The sequence below is a fragment of the Leucoraja erinacea genome, chromosome 16 (genome assembly GCF_028641065.1).
Source record: "Leucoraja erinacea ecotype New England chromosome 16, Leri_hhj_1, whole genome shotgun sequence".
Classification (NCBI taxonomy): domain Eukaryota; kingdom Metazoa; phylum Chordata; class Chondrichthyes; order Rajiformes; family Rajidae; genus Leucoraja; species Leucoraja erinaceus.
In genome coordinates, this window is record NC_073392.1 from 32,050,360 (window position 1) to 32,075,595 (window position 25,236).

The 25,236-nt window shown below is 44.7% G+C and overlaps 1 protein-coding gene across 1 annotated transcript in view; it reads right to left on the minus strand.

Moving 5' to 3' along the window:
* LOC129704752 (monocarboxylate transporter 5-like) overlaps positions 1-25,236 on the minus strand; it is a 54,126-nt gene that overhangs the window by 9,004 nt on the left and 19,886 nt on the right. The window contains exons 2-7 of the mRNA XM_055648069.1: positions 13,555-13,687; positions 10,609-10,752; positions 8,560-8,721; positions 6,840-7,523; positions 2,362-2,573; positions 1,159-1,252 (exon numbers count right to left, since the gene is read on the minus strand). Coding sequence (XP_055504044.1) covers positions 1,159-1,252; positions 2,362-2,573; positions 6,840-7,523; positions 8,560-8,721; positions 10,609-10,752; positions 13,555-13,687 — 1,429 coding nt within the window. The remainder of the gene's footprint in view (positions 1-1,158; positions 1,253-2,361; positions 2,574-6,839; positions 7,524-8,559; positions 8,722-10,608; positions 10,753-13,554; positions 13,688-25,236) is intronic.

Genomic DNA, 25,236 nt, shown 5'->3' on the forward strand with positions numbered 1-25,236 from the left:
CACATTCCATTAAGCAACTATTCTAACACATGTATAAGTAAGCTTTTAGTTCTTTCTCAGTTAGGGTAGCACAGTGGCACAGTTGGTAGAGCTGCTGCCTCGTAGCGTCAGGGACCCAGGTTCGGTCCTGACCTCAGGTGCTGTCTGTGTGGAGTTTGCACGTTCTCACTGTGACCGCATGGATTTCCTTTGGGGCACTCCAGTTTCCTCCCACGTCTCACAGACGCGCGGGGTTGAAGGTTCATTGATTTCTGTAAATTGCCCCTTGTGTGTCGGGAGTGAATGAGAAAGTGGAATAACACATAACTATAGTTTATTGTGATGTGTACCGGAGTACAGTGAAAAGCTTTTGTTGCATGCTAATCAGTCAGCGGAGATGTCCTGGTTGGGTTGCTCCTGGGCCTGGCCAAGCTGGCCATCCGCGAGTCACGGCGCCAGGCGGCGGAGGGCTCTATAGCCAGCTGCCTCTTTTCCGGGGTTACGTCCGTGGGTGGGTAGAAAGGGAATACGGTCTGTGGGACCCTGAGGGAAAGTGGGACCGCTGGGCTCCGCAGGGTTTATTGTGATGTGTACCAATAAGGATTGTATCATAATGTAAAAGTTTAGTATGGATTTGTTGCATGGCTTTTATTGTATCAGTCAGTATTAAATAATATAAATTTTTTGATTGCCATCAGTCAGCGGAAAGAATATACAGTATGCAGAAGGGTTTCGGCCCGAAACGTCGCCTATTTCCTTCGCTCCATAAATGCTGCTGCACCCGCTGAGTTTCTCCATTAAGTCCAAAAGAATATAAGTCCATCGAGCATCTACAGTATGCAGTCCGATCAAGGGAAGATATTTAGTGCAAGGTCTCCAATAAAGTCGATTAAAGATAGTCAGTGGGTCTCCAATGAGGTCGATAGTAGCTCATGACCATTCTCTAGTTGGTTATAGGATGGTTCAGTTCCCACATCCAGGATCAATGGTCAGCATGGGCTTTATGGGCCGAAGGGCTGTATTTCTGAATCAAACTAAACTAATTCTGTTAATCAAATTTCTGAATCAGACTAAACTAGTTCTGTTCGATCTCTCACCTCCTGCACCAAGAGTTCTCTATATAACTTCATCCACTCAGATGTTAGGTGGGAACAAGAACACACCTGCATTTACACTTACCTGCTGCTGGTGGACCTATCAAACAGCCAATTCCCACAAAGAACTGGGAGAGACCCATTCCCTTCTGTATCTTATGATTTCCAATGAAATCAACCTAAAAGACAAAAAGAAACCTAGTCACAAAAGAATTTGAGCATAAAAATGCACTGAGTTTTCTGTCAATCTTAATAATGTATCATGAAGACAGTTTAATACCATTCATTAATGGAGAGGGAGGCTAAATCTATCAGATCCAGCCCTGGAACATTATCCTCATTCAGTTGGTGCTTATTGTTACATCCTTGCTAGGTCACTGATTAACCAACATATTGTTGTTTACATGGAATCATATTGCAGACTGCTGCAAAAGATCTCCCCTTTGTTGTATGCATTGATGATGCCTCCAGTAACCTGTGTTGAAGTCCCATTTTGAAATACAGTTCCATTGAATTCAACTTACATATGTTACTACATCTTGTCCAGCGCTTGTAACAGAAGATCATTTTTTATCTCCACCTCACACCCCTCTAATATATAGCGTAGGAATGGATTCTTCAGCTTTACATTCTGTGGAGGCATCTACATTTACTGAAGCCTCCTCCCATTCTCTCTTATTTATGAATTGAAAAATTGAAAGATACAGCATGGAAACAGGCCATTCAGCCCACCGAGTCCATGCTGACCATCGATCACCTGTTCACACTAGTTTTATGTTATCCCACTTTCGCATCCACTCCCGACACACTAGGGGCAATTTTACAGAGGCCAATTTATCTTTGGGATGTGGGAGAAAACCGGAGCAGAGGGGACGAGGTCACAGGGAGAACGTGGGAAACTCCGCACATGCAACACCCCAGGTCAGCATCAAAGTCAGGCTTTTGACACTATGAGGCAGTGACTCTACCAGCTGCGCCACTCTGCCACCCTGCAATACTATCCATCCCCTTTCCAATGCCTTCCTAATTGTGCAGTTTATTTGGGAGGCTGCAAGGAGATAAGAGACTATGATATAGAGTGATACGGCATGGGAACAGGCTCTTCGGCCCATCTCGTCCATGCCAACCAAGACACCCATCTATGCTAGACCCATTTGCTCACATTTGACCCATTTCCCTCTCTCTAACATTTCCATTCCAGTGCAGTGCAGCGTCTGCAGTGATCAGTTGGAAGAACCTAAATGGGGAGGAAAATAATAGACAAAAGGACAAGTAAATTCCCTCTCACCAGGACAGGCAGCAACAAGGTCAGATAACCCCCACAGAACATGGCAAAGAACACTATGTACACCATGAGTGTGGGGAAAGTTTTTGCTAGGGGTGCCAGAAGATTGATAGCTCCACAAAACAGAAGGTAGATTTTATGGTAATGATACTTCTTGATGAAGTTGCGGTCAGCGATATAGCCAGAGATGAGCTGAGCCACAATCTCAACGACTCCTGAAAGAAAAACTTGTACTTTAGGAAAGCGGCCCGTGACTGTGATGTATCTTAAGTCGGCAATGTCAATACATCAGTTAGCATCATAACGTAAGTGGCAAAATGGTACAAATGTAAAATGAAACAACAAATTATTCAGCTTTTCACACAGAACCTAGAACAGTACAGTGTGGGAACGGGTCTTTCAAACCTGTATTAACCTACAAACCTGGACGTCTTTTGGAATGTAGGAGGAAACCAGAGTGCCGGAGAAAGCCCACGCGGTTACAGGGTACAAACCCACGCGTTACAACGTTACAACGTACAAACTTCGTCCCGAACCCGGGACTCTGGCGCTATAAGGCAGCAGCTTTACCGATGTGCCTCAGTGCTGGCCCTTTGTGAGGGGGTTTTAAATGCAAGTCTCACGGAGCATTTAATTCTATTGACGATAGACACAAAATTCCAGAGATGATCGGGTTAACGTATGATAAGCATTTTATGGCTCTGGAACTGTACTCGCTGGAGTTTTGAAGGATGTGTGAAGGATGGAACTCAACGAATAGGCCTGGATAGAGTTGATGTAGAGAGGGTGTTACCAATAATGGGAGTGGCTCGGAGCAGAGCGCACAACCTCAGAATAAAAGGACGTACTTTTAGAAAGGAAATGAGGAAGAATTTCTTGCGCCAGAGGGTGGTGAATTTGTGGAATTAATTGCCACAGACAGTGGTGGAGGCCTAGTGCAGGTTATGGGGAGAAGGCAGAAGAATGATGAGGGAAAGATAGATCATCAATGATTAAATGGCGGAGCAGACTCGATGGGCCGAATGGCCTAATTCTGCTCCAATGATTTATGAACTTTTGAACTTATGAATTTAGAACTAGTGTGAACTAGTGATGGTTAGCATTGACTCGGGTGGGCCAAAGAGCATAGGTCCAGCCTATCTCAAATTGAATTCAATTCAACTGTGAAGTGTTATTTTGCATCCTGAGTTCCTAGCAATGATGGAATTGAATGCATGTTTTCTCTCGCTGAGTGCAAATCCACTTCTCACCACTGCATGGCATCAGGACTTTACTGCTTCTACATAAATTAATCAAAAATGAGACTGAGTGCTGCCAGCAAATAACCATCTAAACTCAGGTGGAGTTAAAGATAGGATACGATACGATAACCTCTCCCCATAACTTTTGACACCCATACTAATCAAGAACCTGTCAATCTCGCCTTAAAATACCCAAAGACAGCCTCCACAGCTGTCTGTTGCAATAAATTCCACAGATGAATCACCCACTGGCTAAAGAAATGCCTCCTCATCTCCAGTCCTTTTATTATGAGACTGTGCCCTCTGGTCCTACACTCGACACAATGACGCATCGATAGAGCGCTGCCTTACAGCGTCAGAGACCTGGGTTTTACCCTGATTACGGGTGCTGTCTGTTTGGAGTTTGTATGTTCTCCCCATGGCTACGTGGGTTTCCTCCGGGTGCTCCAGTTTCCTCTCACATTCCAAGTTTGTAGGTTAATTGGCCTCCGTAAATTGCGACTAGTTTCCCAGAGAGAACTAGTGTTCGGGTGAACGCTGGTCGGCGTGGTGTCGGAGGGCTGGAGGGCCTATTTCCATTCTGTGACACTGTGAAGGACGATGGGAGAACAAAGGTGGACCTGGTGTGGGGAAGAGTGGGGGGACGGGGGGGGGGGGGCATTCTAGTTTTAGAATCCTCTGCGCAGGGGATAAGTCTGCATTTGTTTCAATTGCTTGTTCAGGTTAAGGTGCTGCCCGCCAACACTCACTTGTCCTTTTCTATTTGTTTTCACTTTTAATTTTAAGTTTTTGTCTACCTTGTGTGTTTGTGACTGCCAATTTCCTTCTGGGGGAACAATAAAGTTTTATCGTATCGCATTGTATCATTAAACTGTATCTGTTGACTGTATCTGTAAACTAAACTAAATTAAATTAAGCTCTCCCACTATTAGAAACATCCTCTCCACATCAACTCTATCTAGATCTGGTCAACAATGCATCCTAACTAAACCATTGAGAAGCATCCCTTATGTGTGGATTATCCTGCAGGGCAGATCAGTGGTTCCTAATGGCCACGTGTGACAGAGTAGCTCACCCAGATGTAATTGGGGGAAGGGGATTGTTCTGAGAGCTGGTACAGACCCAATGAGCAAAATAATCTCCCATGTTATAAAGATATATGAAATATATAACTCCCTCTGATAACCAGCAGGGCATCTGAAAATGAAAAGCTCCTCAATCAAAAAGATTAAACACTTCTACCACATAATCTACCTTTGCTCATCAAAGTTCCCACAATTATCAATATGGTTTTCCACAGGTCCAGATGTACAATCAAAACATTTATTTTAAATGGAGAAAACTGTACCTTTGTCATTCTGGATCTGACCATTAAGCTGCAAAGCAAATATATTGGATTGTGAATCATTTGGATTTTCTAGATTAGGTGTTGGCTTGGATTCAGAAATCCAGCTTTTCTCAATCAGTTTAGAGAAAGAAATGAATAGATGTCAATAGAAATCCCATGCAAGATTAGTATTACTGTGGCTTTGGATATTAGCACCCTAACACCATAGGAGGAAGCAGCATATGCCATCTTACAACACTATGCAGTTAACGTGTATGAAGTTATCAGACATTTTGTTTAAGAAGGAACTGCAGATGCTGGAAAATCGAAGGTACACAAAAAAACTGGAGAAACACAGCGGGTGCAGCAGCATCTATGGAGCGAAGGAAAGGTTTCGGCCTGAAACGTTGTTTACTTCCTTCGCTCCATAGATGCTGCTGCACCCGCTGAGTTTCTCCAGACATTTTGTTTAGTTTAGTTTAGAGATACAGTGCGGAGAAAGACACTTTAGACTATCAAATCCACGCTGACCAGCGATCACCCGTATATTAGTTCTATCCTTCACACTAGGGACAATTTACAGAAGCCAATTAACCTTCAAACCCTCATGTCTTTGGAATGTGAAGGGAAACCGGAGCCCCCAGAGAAACCTCACGGGGTCACGGGGAGAACGTACAAACTCCGCACAGACAATACCCATAGTCAGGATTGAACGTGAGTTGAAGGCAGCAACTCTACTGCTGCACCACTGCGCCACCCTGCCGTCAGTATGTTCTCCTGACTTTCCATAGGGAGTGGGTCTTACATAGGGTGTGGATCACACTCCCTCATTCCAGTTAGATTGCCTGGATTCCAAATGCTGTACAATGCCAAGCATGTGAAAAATGCCCAAAGTGTCTCCGGAAAACACACTGGGCCTTGGGGCACAGCTTGTCCTGAACATCAGGTGTCCGGTAGAACAAGGGAGAATGGGATGACCAAATAAACATGGTTGAACAGATTAATTGGCCACCATTACAATGCTGCATGTGCAAGTTTGTTGTGGATACTCATTCATTTCTTATCTTAAAATAATTATCTGACTTCAATGGGTCTAAGGAGCCTTCATAGGTGCTGAGGTTGCGAAATACATTATAGAAATGTGACTTTTATTTTTTAAATAAAATTCTCTAATTGCAACCTATATCCAACATTATCATCTATGTAACAATGTGAGGAGGTCCAATTCACGTTACTAGGGATAAAAAAAAAGGCTCCTTGTGTTTACGATGTTAGTAGATATCTTGTGTGTTTTTGCATTTTGGCGCATGATAAGTCAAGAGGAGTTTTATTCTTGGAACCTTTCTTCAAACTCTCATGGAGAGTCTGAGGAAGGGTCTCAACCTGTAATGTCATCTGTTCATTCCCTCTCCAGATGCTGCCTGCCTTGCTAACTTCCTCCAGCATTGTGCTTTGCTCAAGATTCCTGCTTCTGCAGTACTTTGCATGATGAGTTTATTGTTATATGCACATCTACGGTGAGATTCAGGTACAATGCAAAATCTTATGTGTTTCCTATGTTCATCTAGAATCAACATTAGTTTTAGTTTTAGAGACAGTGTGGAAGCAGGCCCTCCACGCCACTGAGACGGCACCGACCAACAATCACCCCATACACTAGATCTATCCTACACTCTAGGGGAAATTTACGGAAGCCAATTAACCTACAAACCTGCATGTCTTTGGTATGTGGGAGGAAACCGGAGCACCTGGAGGAAACCCACGTGGTCACAGGGAGAACGTGCAAACTCTTTTCAATCAACACCCTTAGTCAGGATTGAACCCGGGCCTCTGCGCTGTAAGGCAGCAACTCTATCGCTGCACCACTGTGCCACTCACTGTTTAACAACATAGATATGCAACAAGTTACTCACCAGCAATAGAAATTAGTAAGGTGGCTTGGAATGGCTCAATGCCCAATGCCTTGGCCTTTCCAACTAGATGAAAATAAGGTATGAAGTAGGCCAATTGACTGAAGAAGGTGCATAAAGTGTAAATAATAAACATTGGGTTGGTGAGCAGAGTCAAATCAATGAGGTTTTTCACTTCGCCAAAAATGGACATCAGTTGGTCGCCCAGTTCTTTGCAGAAGCCTTTGTGTCCTGTATCAGTTGGCAGGCTGACTGTGGCCAGCAATTGATTTGAACTTCCGTTTATCACTTTGCAACTTGGCTGGGGAGTGGATTGCAACTGTCTTAATGAAGCAGGCTCCTGAGGCAAGAAGGACTCCCTGGGCTCCAAGACAGACAAGTCTTTGGGAGTGGAATGGTTTTGCTCATCAGCCTGTTTCCCGTTGCACAATAGAGCGTTAGGTTCCTCCAGTCCATTCCAAGTGGGCAGAGCGGGAACCGTCACAGACTTGCTGTTGTGACCGGTTGGAAACTGTGACCCTCCTGCAGTGACCTTGTCCTTTTTCTCTTCAAGGAGGCCTGGCTTCTTCTGCTGACCTTGCCTCCAGTCACGGCCCTCGGCCGCATCTTGCTTCAAATAAATTGGACGGTTCAACATGCCGAGTGGTATCAGGTGCAGCGTTAATCCGCACAGGATGAGAATTGCCCCTGAGGGATATGAGTAGTAAAGTAATTTTTAAAAAACAATCACTTGATCGGACGTAATATTAAATGCCTCTTTCTATTTACAAATGACAACAAAATACGTTTGGAATTGTGTAATTAAATCATAATTATCAAAATATATTTCCACGTTTCAGTGTTAGGTACGCACACCTTTGCAGAGTTGTCTGCAGTGAACTAATTCAATAGAGAGGGACAACGGTTCGCTGGACGATCTAGACGGAGGAGACTGCTCTAGGCCCTGCAGCTGCCTGGAGCTCGCCTGGATCAGGCGCTGCTCCAGGACAACGAGCGCGCGGAACGGACTGGACTTTAGAAACGGCGGCAAAATCTGTTAGGGATTTCTGAGTGTAAGTTCCTAAGAACTGGGTTGTAAGTGTTCTCCCCCTTTCAACTCCAAATTTACTTAACATTGAACTACTCCTGCCATGAAGAAAAAGAGCCAGGACACTGGGCTACATCCCAATGGATACTGTGTCTGAGATTAGACAACTGTGATAATGTTATGTATAGTAATAGACTCATAAAGTGTTAGAGCGCGGAAACAGGCCCTTTGGCCCAACTTGCTGACACCGGCCAATCTGTCCCACCTGCCTGCGTTTGGCCATATCCCTCTAAACCTGTCCTATCCATGCACCTGTCTAAATGTTTCTTAAACGTTGCTACAGTCCCTGTCTCAACTACCTCCTCCAGCAGCTCGTTCCATACACCCACCACCCTTAATGTGAAATAGTTACCCCTCAAGTTCCTATTAAATCTTTCCCCCAGCACCTTAAACCTTTGTCCTCTGGTTCTCGATTCCCCTACTATGGGCAAACGCCTCTGTGCATCTACCCGATCAATTCCTCTCATGATTTAGTACACCTCTTTAAAATACGGTTCGCTTTAATCTGATGGTTGCCACTTGACAATTAAAGCCTTGAGGTATATGATTTTGCTGAAGGATGAAATAAATCCAAGTTGTGTGTAAGTGAAAGTTTTAACAGTGAAGGAATGCAGAAGCATTTGGTTGACCACCTACCTTGCGAGCCATATTCATTGAGAAGGTACTGAAGGAATGGAGCGATGGCAAAGGTTAGCCCTGTACCCGAGCGGGAAATGGCACAGGCGGTGGTGAGCTTTCGACGGAAGTATCTGGTCGTGTTAAGAGCCGCAGCCTGGGACACGAAAGCAAATCCCGCTCCTGCAAAGGGAAAAGAAGGAAGACGCAGCCATTGAGTTTTAGATCAAGCAGATGGTTCCTTACCTGAGGGACTGGTTCCCTCACCAGCAGGAGTCTTATCATTAAGCAGAGCTGTGGAACAGCAGGTAGTTTTATCATTAATGTCTTATTATTATTAATGTTTAGTGTTTTCTGAGTCATTCGTAACTGTCACTGTATGTCATGTTGTTACTTATGGGCAGAGCACCAAGGCAAATTCCTTGTATGTGAATACTTGGCCAATAAACTCACTTACTTACTTAGTTGGATGGGCCACTGTGCTGGTAGGGACAGGTAAAGGCGGAGGCTACATTTCCCCGATACCGGTTTAGGTCTCTACCTCACAGTCTTCCTTTCGGCTTCTCCTTAAAATCGTCTTCTGTCTCCAAGCTTGTCCTAACAGCTCCTCTTGTGAATCTTATTTAACTCTCCTAGGAAGTGCCTTTTTGTGTGGGGGTGATGAGGGGAGGAACTCGACTCCAACAGATCAGGCAAAATAATAAAGGACAAGACTAGTCCAAAGCTTCGGGAATCAGACCTGGCACAGGGAGACTCCCATGAGGAAAGGGGAGGAGAAGTGGTGGAAATTAATTCCCCAAATGTGGCAATGACGTGGCTCTCTCCATCGGGTGGTCAGCACTGCTTTCCTCATGAACAGATGTTGTTCTAGGAGATTTCATCCACAACCTGTGTGTGAGTGATGGAAAGACTTCCTATTATGCACTGAGGCCTACTGTACACTATGCACAACTATACGCTATACACTACTGTACACTATACACTACTGTATGCTATACACTACTGTACACTATGCACTACTGTACACTATACACTACTGTATGCTATACACTACTGTACACTATGCACTACTGTACACTATACACTACTGTACTACTGTACACTATGCACTACTGTACACTATACACTACTGTACTATGCACTACTGTACACTATACACTGCTGTATGCTATACACTACTGTACACTATACACTACTGTACACGATGTACTGCTGTATGCTATACACTACTGTACACTATACACTACTGTACACTATACACTACTGTACACTATGCACTACTGTACACTATACACTACTGATTATTCAGCAGTGATCAGTGGTGGACCATGATTTTGAGCTGTCACCACTACTCTCAGCCTTGCTAATCAGTCTGCATGCCCTGAAATGTAATACTTACACTGCTTCGTTATTATTGTGGAATCTTCATACCCGGAGGACCAATCATCCCACTGTGGCTGTGCCCATTACACCGAGAAACAGAGGCAGAGGGGTTTGTAAACAAATCCTTGGGGATGCACGGTGGCGCAGCGATCGAGTTGCTGCCTTACAGCGCCAGAGATCTGGGTTCGATCCCGATTACAGATGCTGTCTATATAGAGTTTGTACATTCTCCCCGTGATCTGCGTGAGTTTTCTCCAGTCTCCTCCTACATTCCAGACATATTTTAGGTTGTGTAAGAAGGAACTGCAGATACTGGTTTAAACCGGAGATAGACACAAAAAGCTGGAGTAGTTCAGCGGGACAGGCAGCATCTCTGGAGAAAAGGAACGGGTGATGTTTCGGGGCAAGACCCTTCCTTCTCTCCAGAGATGCTGCCTGTCCCGCTAAGTTACTCCAGATTTTTGTGTCTATCTTAGGTTTGTAGGTTAATTGGTTTGGTAAAATTGTAAATTGTCTGTGGTGTGTGTAGGATTGTGTTAGTGTGTGGGGATCACTGGTCGGCAAGGATTTGGTGGGCCGAAGGGCCTGTTTCCACGCTGCATCTCTAAACTAAACTAAGTTCCGGCTCTAAGTAAAGACAATAGAAGGGACATTTCTCATGTACGTTTCAGTAAGTACTGCCCTCACCTGCCAACAAGCCAAGGCTGAAGTACAGATAGGAAACTTGTTCAGAGTACCAGCTTAAGAACAATCCAATGGAGACCATGACTCCTCCCAAAATTCCGGTCTGCTTCTCACCAATCTTTGCACAGAATATAGCAGCAAATGGACCTGGAACAAACACATAACAAACATCCAGAATGAAGGGGGGAGGGTACATTTGGGCCACATCACCTGGTTCATTTAGCTGTGGCTCAGACAAGATAGGTCAAAGAATGCTGGAGTAACGCGGAGGGTGATGCACAGTGGCACAGCAGCAGAGTTGCTGCCGCCTTACAGCAGCAGAGACCTGGGTTCAATCCTGACTACGGGTGCAGTGTACGGAGTTTGCCCGCTCTCCCCGTGACCGCGTGGGATTTCTGCGGGGGCTCTGGTTTCCCTGCACATTTCAAAAGACACGCACGGTAAAATTGTAAATTGTCCCTTGTGTGCAGAATGGTGTACAGGGTGACCGCTGGTCGGCGTGGAATTGGAGGGGGCCAAAGGGCCTGTTTCTGCGATTTATCTCTAAAGTCGAAGTAAAGTTAATGCAGCATCTCTGGAGAATATGGATAGGTGACTCTGGAGAAGGGTTCCGACCCACAACGTCACTATCCATGTTCTCCAGGGTGGGAAAGGTCGGGACCTTTCTTCATGTTCCGGACTGACATTCCAGTTTAGGACTGAGGGCAAACTACAGTGTTAAAGTGTCATCTTTTGATTGAGGCCACTTCTGCTTTCTAAGGTGTCTGTTGAAAATCCCATGACACTTTGAAGATGATTGTTCCTGGTCCAATATTTATGCTTCAATCCACAAATTAGTAAAGAGAAAGTCTGGACATCAATGGACTGCTGTTGGTGGAAGCTTGCTGCGTGTGAGTTGGCTGCTTTGTCACCATTAACACAATTCAGATGTATCTCACTGGCTAGAAAGGTTTTTGGCAGCTTTTGAAAGGGACATGAAAGGAGGTTTATCAATGCATGCCTATTCTTTGTCTTCTGTTAAAAAGTGATTCAAATGTATTTGCAGCGGCAATGCTGATTGTTGAAAATACAACGAGACCTTCTCCCACAACACAAATGGATCCCAATGCCAGGTAGAACAGAAAGATGACCCGGGGAGGAGAGGGTCGGTTCTGGTCGAGGGTGACGGTGGAAAGGCCCTACAGGAGCCTGGAGGTTACCAGGATCGGGAACTGGAATGGGTGCAGAGAAGATTTACGAGAATGTTGCCAAGACACGAGGGCCTGAGCTATAGGGAGAGGTTGAGTAGGCTGGGACTCTATTCCTTGGAGCACAGGAGGATGAGGGGTGATCTTACAGAGGTGTATAAGATCATGAGAGGAATAGATTCGGTAGACGCATAGAGTCTCTTGCCCAGAGTAAGGGAATCGAGAACCAGAGGACATGGGTTTAAGGCGAAAGGGGAGAGATTTAATAGGAACATGAGGGATATCCTTTTCACACAGTGGGTGGTGGGTGCATGGAGCAAACTATCAGAGGAGGTAGTTTAGGCAGGTAGTATCGCAATGTTTAGGAAACATTTTGACAGCTACTTGGATAGACAGAGGGATATGGGCCAAGCACAGACAGATGGGGCTAGTGTAGATGGGGCCTGTTGGTCAGTGTGGGCAAGTTGGGCCAAGGGGCCTGTTTCTGTGCTATGGCCCTCTCTATGGCTGTCAGGATCAGGAACCGCTCCAGTAAACCGAGTACGTGAGCGAACCAGACTTTGGACTTGTGGAAATGGCGCCAAAACATGTCGGTGCCTGCATGTGTAAATATGCAACAAGAATTTCACTGCGCAGTTGCACGCGTGGCAATTAAAGCAGCATTGTTAGAAATAGAAGCAGCCGTCCATGGTGAAAACACTGTTATAGGTGGAGACAGGCAGCATGGTAACATCAACCAACCAATCTTAAACTAATCCAATGTTATCCTCCTCACATCCACTTCAAATGCCCCCCCCCCCCTCCTCCCTCTCACTTACAAGGGGAAATTTACAGTGGCCAATAATCTACCAATTGATGTGTTTTAGACGTGGGAAGAAAGGTAGAGCACCCAGAGAGAAACCAAAAGCCACATGGACAAAGGGCAGCACAGTGGTGCAGTGGTAGAGTTGCTGCCTTACAATGCCAGTGATCTGGGTTTGATCCTGACTACGGGTGCTGTCTGTATGGAGTTTGTACAGTCCCTCTGTTACCGCGTGGGTTTTCTCCTGGGTGCCCCAGTTTCCTCCCATGCTACAAAGACGTGTGCCTTTGTAAATTGTGCAGGATAGAACTAGTGTGTAGGTAATCACTGGTCTGTTTCCATGTTGTATCTCTAAATTGTGGCAAGTCAGTTCCATGTCCACAATATCCACAAGTCCACAAAGTGATAGAGATGAGTCGGACAGTACCCTATCCTTATGTTGTTTTCATCAATATTCAATTGATTTCTTAACTTCAAGTCAATCTTGCATTCCCTCTCTCTCAGTCCCTCCTCCACCCTAGCTGTTTTGCTAATTTCACCATTTCTATTCCTTTGTTATCACCTCGTCCCCATCCAACAATGGACCATTGTGGGCTCCACCTTTCCTGAATCATCGATGCAGGCTCTGCTTTGTTTTGAGTCTTCCCATACCTCTAGTTTCGCCCTCCCTCACTCTCAGACTGGCGAAGGGTCTCGACGCGAAATGTCACCCATTCCTTCTATCCAGAGATGCTGCCTGTCCCGCTGAGTTACTCCAGCATTTTGTGTCTCTCTTATATTTAGATACTCTTTATAATTGCCATTACAGTTTAAAACAGGAAAAAGTAGACATATAATGTGACAGGAATATGACAAAATGTCTAGCAGTTAGCAAGTGCACACAAATCTATTTTTGCAGTTAAATAAGCTATGTGTCATATTTTGTACAGCATATGGCAATGCTTTAAGTTTTGATGGTACCTGCTGTTAATCGGACGCATGACATAATAGATCCAATCCAGCTGATCTGTTCCATAGATGCATCAAATGTTTCCTGTAGTGCTATAGATAAGAATCCAAATGATTTCAGTATTCCCATGACCAGCACATTTATCTGCGAGAATCAATGAGAAGGAACAAACTTTAATCTGGTGCCTACCTCATGGCCACCCATTGCTAAGCAACACATTATGTAGTGTGCGACTACCCAGGCAGACTGACCGTCAAAGCCCCATGCACCACAGACCATTGTTACGCCAGTGAGGCACATCACCTCCTCACAGTTTTGTACAACAATGCTTTTAGTTGCCATCAGTGTTAGTGTTGCTCCATTGGGCACTAGTGTTGTGCCACATGCCTTCCAAATTACACGGGTCATTTGCCTGGAATTACAATACCAGTGGCAACAACATGTTTGCCTTGCATCTTTAATGTCTCGATGCACTTTGCAGAGGTGCATGCAATCGCACACAAAAAATAAACTCTGGGCCAATGGAGTGGATAATGGAAAGAGTTGCAGAAAAAAAAAACCTTAACCCAGAAGACCGGTTTAAAGAGCAGGAGACGGGAGAAGGATCATAGCAAGAGATTAAGGGAGACCAGAGAGGTAATGAGAGAGCTGCCTATATAAGGGGTGGGGAAAGTGCTCTTTTGCCCCAACTTAGTTTAATTTAGTTTAGAGTTTAGTTTAGAGAAACAGCGCAGAAACAGGCTTTGGCCCACCAAGTCCGTGCCAACCAGCAATGCCTGTACACTAGCATTATCCTACACACCAGGGACAATTTACAATGTCTACCGAAGCCAATTCATCTACAGACCTGTGCATTTTTGGAGTGTGGCAGGAAACCGGAGCACCCGAAGAAAACCCACGCGGTCACAGGGAGAATGTACAAACTCCATACAGACATATACACCCATAGTTGGGATTAAACCCTGGTCTCTGGCGCTGTAATGCAGCAATTCTACCGCTGCGCCACCGTGCCGCCCTGCTCACTAGTGTGTTATGCTCCACACTAACAGTGAGAAATGTATCATTTGTTTTTGAACTGTGATTTGCACTAATGTCTTACTTTTTAGCACACACTTTTTCTTACCACTTTCTTGTAGAATTGATGTGTATATTGTGTACCGCCTGTGATGCTGCAAGGGTTTTCATTGCTCCTGTACCTCACTGTACATTTACACATGGCAATAAATGCAACTAGATTTACAGATGGGATTTGTAATTTAGATGCCATCTGTACATCACTGAAAGCCCATTAAAGGCCAAGGAATATTGTCACTCACTTTAGAGCTCCTGCTACTATTCACCCTAATTTATCTGTTTGAATAGGAGAGAGCGAGAGAAACAGAAGCAAGGATTAAGTTGTTAAGAAAAAGTCATGGAAGTCCAAAGATAGATTGATTGATCAGCTTAGAAACAGGCCCATCGACCCACCGAGTCCATACTGACTATCGATCACTCGTTCATACTAGCTCCAGGTTATCCAACTTTCACACCTACACCCGACACGCTGGCCGCAATTTACAGAGGTAAAACCTGCACATCTTTGGGATGTGGGAGGAAACCCACGAGGTCACAGGGAGAATGTGCAAACTCCACACAGACAGCACCCGAGGTCAGGATTGAACCTGGGTCTCTGATGTTGTGAGGTAGCAACTCTACTAGGGCAACTTGACTAGGGAGGCACTATATGGGGTTTACTTCGTCGGCTTGCTTGTAACAACCTGGCAAACATTTCTGATAGTTTCATGTTATTAAGCTATAGGAGCAGAATTAGGCCACTCAGCCCATCAAGTCAATTCCGCCATTCAATCACGGCTGATCTATCTTTCCCCTTCAACCCCATTCTCCTGCTAATCTGAGCCCCATAACCCCTGCTGATCAAGAATCTATCAATCTCTGCCTTAAAAATATTGATTGACTTGGCCTCCGCTGCCTTATGTGGCAATGAATTCCACAGATTCACCACCCTCTGTCTAAAGAAATTCCTCCTCATCTCCTTTCTTAAGGTACATCCTTTTATTCTGAGGCTAAGGCCTCTGATCCTAGACTTTCCGACTAGTGGAAACATCCTCTACATGTCCACTCTATCCAGGCTTGAGCTTTCAACACAACATGCTTGAAACCGGCCAAACCACTAAAAATGATCAAGAAACTTCAAATATAAATTAGGTTCCATGGAAAACGTGATTCCGATTTTAAAATCACTGTGACAAAAGCCAGTCCTGCCCACAACATTGGCCACAAACCCAGAGAGCTTTAATCAGATGGACAGTGTTTGCTAGTTGTCTCCATTTGTGGGCTCTGAGTCACGACAAATTAATATCTTCCAGAGACAAGGAAACCAGGATTCTCGTTTTAAAACCATTTAAATACTTCTCAATTAATTACATTGCGCCACTATAATTATTAAATAGACCAGGTTTGTTTTTTGAAGTCATATTCAATTAATTAAAGCCAAGTGAATAATACATGGCGGATGAGACAATCCGATTAAATATGTTTGTTTCTTTGTGTAATGAACCTTTCGCAACTAACTTCATAAACCCATCCCAGCACATCCTTGTTAAATGCATTTAAATGCCAAAATAACAGTTATATAAAAAGCTTTCTCTTCTGAGGCTGTCCCCCAAGGTTGAGGGAGATTGGTTTCTACTCTGAGGAGGCTGATGAGGCTAACGTGACTTCTGCAAACTCTGAGGTGAGTGGATGGACAGTTTGCTTGGAGGAGATGAGATCCCAAGGAGATTTGCCAGTGTGGGTGGTAGCACCTTTCTCACTGGGCTTCCACTTGTTCCCAACAAAGAGACAAGAAAATCGCTGTCCCATCCCAAATGCGTCATCTTCATTTTGAGGGATCCATCCGCCAGAGATCCCGTGAGGATAATACATTTATTTCCATGGAAGCTTTGAGAACGTCCTTGAAACAATCTCCCTGTCCTCCTGACATTCTCTTGAACGTCCAATTCAGGAGTTGGGATGAGAACGATGGGACCTGCTCACCAAAGTCGGTTGTGTGTGATTAGTGTTTAAGAAGGAACTACAGATGCTGGAAAATGCTGGAGAAACTCAGCGGGTGCAGCAGCATCTATGGAGCGAAGGAGATAGGCAACGTTTCGGGCCAAAACCCTTCTGAAGAAACCGCACATGGTGGCTAAAGATAACAGGGGGAAAGTGGATAAAGAATAGTATAAAAATAATGTATGCATCCGCCCTAGATACATAGCTACATAGAAAATAGGTGCAGGAGTAGGCCATTCGGCCCTCCGAGCCTGCACCGCCATTAAATATGATCATGGCTGATCATCCAACTCAGTATCCCGTACCTGCCTTCTCTCCATACCCCCGATCCCTTTAGCCACAAGGGCCACATCTAACGCCCTCTTAAATATAGCCAATGAACTGGCCTCAACTACCCTATGTGGCAGAGAGTTCCAGAGATTCACCACTCTCTGTGTGAAAAATGTTTTTCTCATCTCGGTCTTAAAGGATTTCCCCTCTATCCTTAAGCTGTGACCCCTTGTCCTGGACTTCCCCAACATTGGGAACAATCTTCCTGCATCTAGCTTGTCCAACCCCTTAAGAATTTTGTAAGTTTCTATAAGATTCCCCCTCAATCTCCTAAATTCTATCGAGTACAAGCCGAGTCTATCCAGTCTTTCTTCATATGAAAGTCCCGACATCCCAGGAATCAGTCTGGTGAACCTTCTCTGCACTCCCTCTATGGCAATAATGTCCTTCCTCAGATTTGGAGACCAAAACTGTACGCAATACTCCAGGTGTGGTCTCACCAAGACCCTGTACAACTGCAGTAGAACCTCCCTGCTCCTATACTCAAATCCTTTTGCTATGAATGCTAACATACCATTTGCTTTCTTCACTGCCTGCTGCACCTGCATGCCTACTTTCAATGACTGGTGTACCATGACACCCAGGTCTCGCTGCATCTTCCCTTTCCTAATTGCCACCATTTAGATAATAGTCTGCTTTCCTGTTTTTGCCACCAAAGTGGATAACCTCACATTTATCCACATTATACTGCATCTGCCATACATTTGCCCACTCACCCAGCCTATCCAAGTCACCTTGCAGCCTCCTAGCATCCTCCTCACAGCTAACACTGCCTCCCAGCTTAGTGTCATCCGCAAACTTGGAGATGTTGCATTCAATTCCCTCGTCCAAATCATTAATATATATTGTAAATAGCTGGGGTCCCAGCACTGAGCCTTGCGGTACCCCACTAGTCACTGCCTGCCATTGTGAAAAGGACCCGTTTACTCCTACTCTTTGCTTCCTGTTTGCCAGCCAGTTCTCTATCCACATCAATACTGAACCCCCAATACCGTTCAGACACTAGACCAGGTGTCTCCCATGTTGGCCAACCTGTAATCAAGAGAAGATAGACACAAAAACCTGGAGTAACCCAGCATCTCTGGAGAAAAGGAATAGGTGACGTTTCGGGTCGTGACCCTCCTTCAGACAATAAAGAGAATTTGTTCTGAAGTGAAGCCATGTGAATTATTTCTATCTCCAACATCCACCATCCTGCCCTCATTATTCCTCTCGGTTATATCCTCAAAAACCCAAATAGATTACAGAAAAACACTATTTCTTATGCACATGGCAATGCTAACTATCCAAATGCTGATAGGTCCTGTCTACCTATCTACCACTGACATCACCCTCACTGGCTGGTAGTTCTCTGGCTTGTCCTTGCTACCATTCTTAAGCAAAGGGACAACACAAGCCAGCCTCCAGTCAGTCTAACTTGGCTCATGTTGGCTAAAGATGAGGCAAATATCTCTGCCAAAACATCTGCAATTTCTTCCCTAGATTCTCACAAAGTCCAAGGCTGTGTTTGGTCAGAGTCTGTGGATTTATCCACCTTAATGCACTGTGAGACTATACCTGCTCTTTGTTCATTTGTATCTGGTCCAAAACGTCACAACTCATATTCCTTAGCTTCCATGATCTCCATGAGACTAATGGGATAAACTCATTAAAAATCTCACCCATCTCTTGTGGCTCCATATTACTGTAGATAACCATGCTGATTGGTAAAGGAGACCCATTCTACCCCTAACCATCCTTTCACTCTTGACATACCTACTCTTGGGATTTCCCTTCACATTGCCTGACAGATCCAGACCACTTTTTGCATTCCCGTATCCCCTTGTAATTATCTCCTACACTTCTTATGCTCATTGAGGGTTTTGCTTGATCCCGACTGCCTAAATCTGGTTATGCCTCCTTTTTTCCTGACCAGGATGTCTATATCTCTCGTCAACCAGGGTTCCCTAAACTCGCCAGCTTTACCCTTCACTCTATCAGGAACGTTCAGTCCCGTAACTCTTGCTATCGCATTTTTAAAAGCCTTCTGTGTCAGACTATCAGAAAAGGACTCAGATGTAACAAAGTCCAAAGTCATACATTCACACTGATAAAGTTACAAGGTCGCAGTCGCAGTCCCACTCACCACCTTCAACACATTCCATGCTAATGGATATTGTTCATATGCAGATTGAAATCTATTCATGAAGAATTCTGAGGAATTTGGCTGAGTTCTGACCAATGGAGATTATAAGATTATGATCAATGGAGTTTAAAGGAGACCCATTCTCCTTTCACTGTTCAGTGAAATTCTTTTTGCAAAGCTCACATATGCACGAGTCGCCATAGTTTAGCGCCATTTACAAAAGTCCAAATTTCAGTCCACGTGCTCGATGTACTGGAGCAGTCCCAGGCTGCTGCAGGGCCTCCTCCATTGCCCTCGAACAACTCGGCCCACGAACCGACGTCCCCTCCTCATCGGGCCGCCTCTGAGTCCCGGGGGATGCCTCCCGCAGCCGACCTTGAAGGCGCTGGAGGCAATACCCCGATCCCTCTCCTACCAGCCCACTCCTCGCGTCTGTCATTCCCAAACCCTCCCTCCTCCTCGACTCTCTGGTCTTGGGGGTCGAGCTCGACAACTCCCGAGCTTCCCCCCTGAAGTGAGCGGCCCGCCGGGTCCTACATCACGGCAGCGAGCCAGGCCTATTGCCCCCTGTGAGCGCGGGTGGACCACTGGGCCTTCTGCCCTTGAAGATCCTACTCATGTGTTCCAATGTACTATGATTAACACTTGTACTCATGGGTAGTATTCGATGCTCTGTCACATTCTTCTTTACGTTTTGAAAATATATTTGTTACACGTAATTAAACATAAGGAAGGAAAAATACAGCTGTCCATCTGCCCCAATATTCCCTGCATCATTGAGATTTGCCAATCCTACCCATGTATTGGTGGGAACATGTTTATGTGAACCAATTACCCATTCACCAAAAGAAGTAGGAGTGCTTAACATTTTTTTATCTCATCACAAATTAAGAGCAGCAGAGCATTGCAGCTGGTAGAGATACTACATCACAACACCAGAGACTCAGGATCGATCCTGACCTCGGGTGCTGTCGGTGTGGAGTTTGCATGTTCTTCCTGTGACCATGTCCGTTTCCTCCGGATGCTCCGGTTTCTTCCCACTTACCGAAGACGTGCGGATTTGCAGGTTAAATGGCCTCTGTAAATTGTCCCCAGTATGTAGGAAGTGGATGAGAAAGTGGGATAACATAGAACTAGTGTGAATGGATGATCGAGGGTCGGCGTGGACTCGGTGGGCCGAATGGCCTGTTTCCATGCTGTATCTTTCAATCAATTGGTGTATATATATTTTACACACATGTTCCTTTACGTTTGCTTGTCTGATGAACTGTTATCAGGACACCTCACTGACAATTTGGTTTTATCTCATTCAAATAGAAGTAGGGAGTTTAGTTGAGTTCGGAGTCATAGCATGGCAACAGGCCCTTCAGCCCATCGAGTCCACGCCAACCAGCAATCCCCGTAAGCTAGCACAATTTGCATCAAAGCCAATTAACCTACAAACCTGCACGTCTTTGAGATGTGGGAGGAAACCGGAGCACCCAACTGATGTGGCCTCAGGGACAACGTACAAACTCCATATAGACAGCACCCGTAGTCAGGATCGAACCCGGGTCTCTGGTGCTCTAAAGGCAGCAACTCTACCACTGCATCACGGTGCCACCCATCCTTTATTAAAAAGCAAATTTTCTTAGAAGGGGACAAAGAAAGAAAGAGCAGTGTATTATACAGGCAAGTAAAACACAGCATGGGCAGCTAATCTGTTTATCTAAGTATGCCACATGGGTTGTTTTATCTCAGATGTATATTCCATGACCTCCACACCTGGCACAGACAAGGATCACATTTTAAGAAAGATTATCCTGCAATCACATAACAAATATTTGATCATACAGTACATGATTTTCTGATGTTCCCAGCTTGCGCCAGCAGGGGGAAGAATGAATCCTTTAAATGCAATGTTCAGAATGGAAACAGAATCTCTTGGCAGATCTGATGCCGTCTGTTGAAGCAGAAACTAAGTTAACTTTTCAGGTCAAAGACTCTTTGTCAGAACTGAGAAAAAAAAGAATAAGTTAGAAGTGGATAAGGGAAAAGAGGATGTCTCTGAAATTTAGTTTAGTTTAGTTTTTGTCACGTGTACTGAGGTACAGTGAAAAGCTTTTGTTGCATGCTAACCAACCAGTGGTAAGACTACATGATTACAATCGAGCCATCCACAGTGTACAGATACATAATAAAGGGAATCAAGATTAGTGCAAGATAAAGTTTGATTAAAGAGAGTCCAAGGGTCCCCAATGAGATAGATAGCAGTTCAGGACTGCTCTATTGACGTTGGTAGGATGGTTCAGTTGCACAATAACACATAATAATCTGGAGGTGTGCATTTTGGCACTTGCCTGATGGGGGAGGGGAGAAGAGGGAGCGACCAGGGTGAAACTCCTCCTTGATTATGCTGGTGGCCAAAGATCCTATAGCGAGCAAGATAATCCACTCGACGAAAAAGACATAGTACAGTCAAGGGCAGATTCATGGGTAATTTAAGGCCCCATTTCCATAACCGGCTTCCGTCTCCGCACCAAAGATCCCGTAGGATAATAGTGTAGAGACGGAAGCCGGTTACGGAAACATCCTTGTAAAAATAAAAGTTATTTGGGAAAAATCTTCTCATTTTCAGAATTATAATTTATTAACACAAACTGTTCCCCCGCAACGCTGATTACGCTGCGAGTCGGGTCTGGTTACTGAAATGGATGAAAAAAAGGCCCACGTTCCGCTCCGTTGCATACTACACGTCAGCCCATTGCATTTAGCAGGAGTGGACTATCTTGCTCCGCTATAGGATCTTTGCTGGTGGCCTTTACACTCCATTATGAAGTGTAAATGGAGACAATGGAAGGGAGGTTGGTTTGTGTGATGGTCTGGGCAGCGTCCACAATTCCCTGCAATTTATTGCGGTCTTGAGGCCAGGGTGGTGGTAATAATAATTTGTTGTTAATGAGTTCATGCCTGTGGTAATAAGAACAAAGGGTTAGGAAAAAGAACACAAAGTTCTGGAGTAACTCAGCAGGTCAGGCAGCATCCCTGGACAACATGGATAGGTGACGTTTCGGGTCAGAACCCTTTTTCAGATTGTAGGAATGATGGGGGGGGGGGGGGTTGGGGGAGAGAGAGAGAATAAAGCTGGGAGAGCAGAGAGGCAGGACAAAGAACGGCTTGGAATTGGTCGACACAGGAGAGGGTTTTATTTTACCGGCAGATGGTTTGAACAAAGGCCAGAGATAAGAACTGAAGGTGTGACACAGGTTTAAAGAGTCGCGGATTGTGAAACCAGGGGGAGGAGAGTGGTGGGGGAGGGGGGGAGAATGGTGGTGGGGGGGGGAGGGAAATACATGGGAATCCAAGTGGGGCCCGGGGGGGGGGGGGGGGGGGGGGGGATATTGAAAAAATGTGAGATAAGCCTGGCGGGTTAGAGGCTTTTAAATAGGGGGATAAGTGAGCTAATACAGAAATGTGAGAGAAGGGTCCTGACCAGAAACATCACCTTCTCCAGAGATGCTGTCCGACACACTGAGTTACTCCAGCACTTGGGCCTTTTTTTTCTAACACAGGTTCTCCCTGGGTTATGAGCACCATGCTCTCCATGCACTAGTTCACTGCAATTTTACCCACGCACTAGTTCTGTCTATTCTACACGTTACAAAATTCTAGCCACAGCAGGGAGACCAAAACTAAAGACAACATTCTAAATGCAGTCTCACCAATTTATGTTGATTTTATTAAACATTTTTAAACATGAAAGGTTAAGAACTAATGAAGAACTGTGTCCTTGGGGGCTGCTTGTGTATGTGCTTCAGGTCATGTACAAAGTACATCTTAAATATATCTGCTTGTTATCTTAAGTTGCTTCCATTTATGCAGACAAAGCTTGTGATTTAGCAGCTATCCACCAGTGAGAAAAGCATGTGTAGGAAGGAACCGCAGATGCTGGTTTAAACCGAAGATAGACACAAAAAGCTGGAGTTACTCAGCGGGTCGGACAGCATCTCTGGAGAAAAGGAATAGGTGACGTTTCGGTGACCCGAATAGGTGACCTGAAACGTCACCTATTCCTTTTCTCCAGAGATGCTGTCCGACCCGCTGAGTTACTCCAGCTTTTTTGTGTCTGTCTTCAGTGAGAAAAGCAGTTCTGTTTAAAACTCTACACAATCAACGTGTTAAAAAAAACGCAACTTAATATAAGCTCAAAAGCCACTTTAACAATAGTAATCTTAAAAATAAATAAATAAATAAATGCCATCAGGGCCTGGTAACAGGAGGCAAAACAACAAAAACAGACTTGGTTGGTAGTCCCCTTTCTGCGGAGTTTAATGTTATAATAGAGCGATTGTTCCTACTTTCTTTTTCTTTCTTTTCTAGGGTCTACTTTCTCACTTTACTTCCTTCTCTAACTTCTTTTCTAAGGGGCTTTCTTTTCCCAACACTCTTGCACTTCACGACTCTTGCGCACTTTCTTTACTTTCCTTAATTCTATCTTTTTCTTAAAGCTCAAAAAAAATGAAGCGGTACAAAAAATGTATTAAGATATATGTGTTGTGTAGGATTGTAATTTACCGTACTTCTAATTTAAAAAATTTTTTTTTTTTAAAAAGCCACTTTAAGACTGAATCATAGAGCCCGGGCTTGGTCTTTATTGTCATTTGGACTACTTTGTGCCAAAGAAGACAAAACACAGCCAAATGCCTCGTTGCCACACTGTAAGGTATACATGCGTCTGTTTGTTTGATACTTCTATAATAGTTGTCCTTGATGTTCTGCAAGTTACACTGAGGCATACATTGTGCTCTTCATATCAAGATGATTGCTAGACCGAGTCAGGATATTGGAATAGACATTCCTCACATAACGTTCTAGTGCTAATCTTTCCTTTATCAAGCTTGAAGTATAATAAATTCTATTTTAATATGCTTAGATAACCAGCTTATGATAGAATTGTCAAAATAAATTCCATTGCTTCATTTCCATTAATGTAACCACCAAATAAACTTCAGAGAATAAACACTGAATAGTTTAGGTGGTTAGTTTTAAAGCATTTGAACTTAAACCCTTGGTCAATGAACACAAAGTGCTGGAGTAATGCAGCAGGTCAGGCAGCATCTCTGGTGGGCTTGGATAGGCAACGTTTCAGGTCATGACCCGTCTCAGTCTGATGAAGGATCCTGACCCGAGGCTTCAACCATCCATGTTCTCCAGAGATGCTGCCTGACCCACTGAGTTACTCCAGCACTTTGTGTTCTACGCATGATTCCAGCATCTGCAGTTCCTTGTTTCCCCTTGGTCGACATCATCTTTGACTAAGTCTTCAAATGACTGATTACACTGGCACAGTGATGCAGCTGTGGAGCTGCTGCCTCACAGCACTGGATACCCGATACCCAGTTTGATCCTGACCTGGGGTACTGTCTGTGTGGAGTTTGCAAATTTCTCCCTGTGACCATGTGGGTTTCCTCCAGCTGCTCTGATTTCTTCCCAAATCCCAAAGACGTGCAGGTTTGCAAGCTAATTGGTCTCTGTATAATTGCCCTTGGTGTGCAGAGGGTGAATGAGAATGTGGGATAACAGGGCTTGAGGGTCAGCATGGACCCGGTGGGCTGAAGGCCCTGTTTCCATACTGAAGTTCCACAGTCAATATATGTACATGTGACAACAATCTCCAACATGTAGCAGTATGATAATGACTTGATCATCTGTTCGTAGTAATGTTGACTGACTGTTGATGCTCTGGCTAATTTTCTAGAGACACAAAGAACTGCAGGTGCTGATGTACAAAATAAGACACAAAGTGCTGGAGTAACTCAGCGGGTCAGGCAGCATTCTGGAGAAAATGGATAGGTGATGTTTCAGGTCGGGATCCTTCGTCAGACTGATTGTGGTGGTGGGGGAGGGGGGGAAGCTATAAGAGAGGTGGGGGCAGGTCAGAACCAGGCGAGTGATAAGTTAATAAGGGTGAGAGAGATTTATTTGCTTGGCAGATGGTTGGACGAAGGTCAGGGATTAAAAGGTTTAAAAGTGTGAGATAAGGACAGAAGAGGAGCCAGAACTTGTAATATAGCTGGAAGGGGAAGGGGAAGGGGATAATATCCTGGTCCATTAGGCAGGCATACTGAAAGAGCAGCTCGGGAAAGATTTGGCCTTCATAAATTAATGCATATCTTACAAGAGCTGGGAAGTTATGTTGAATCTC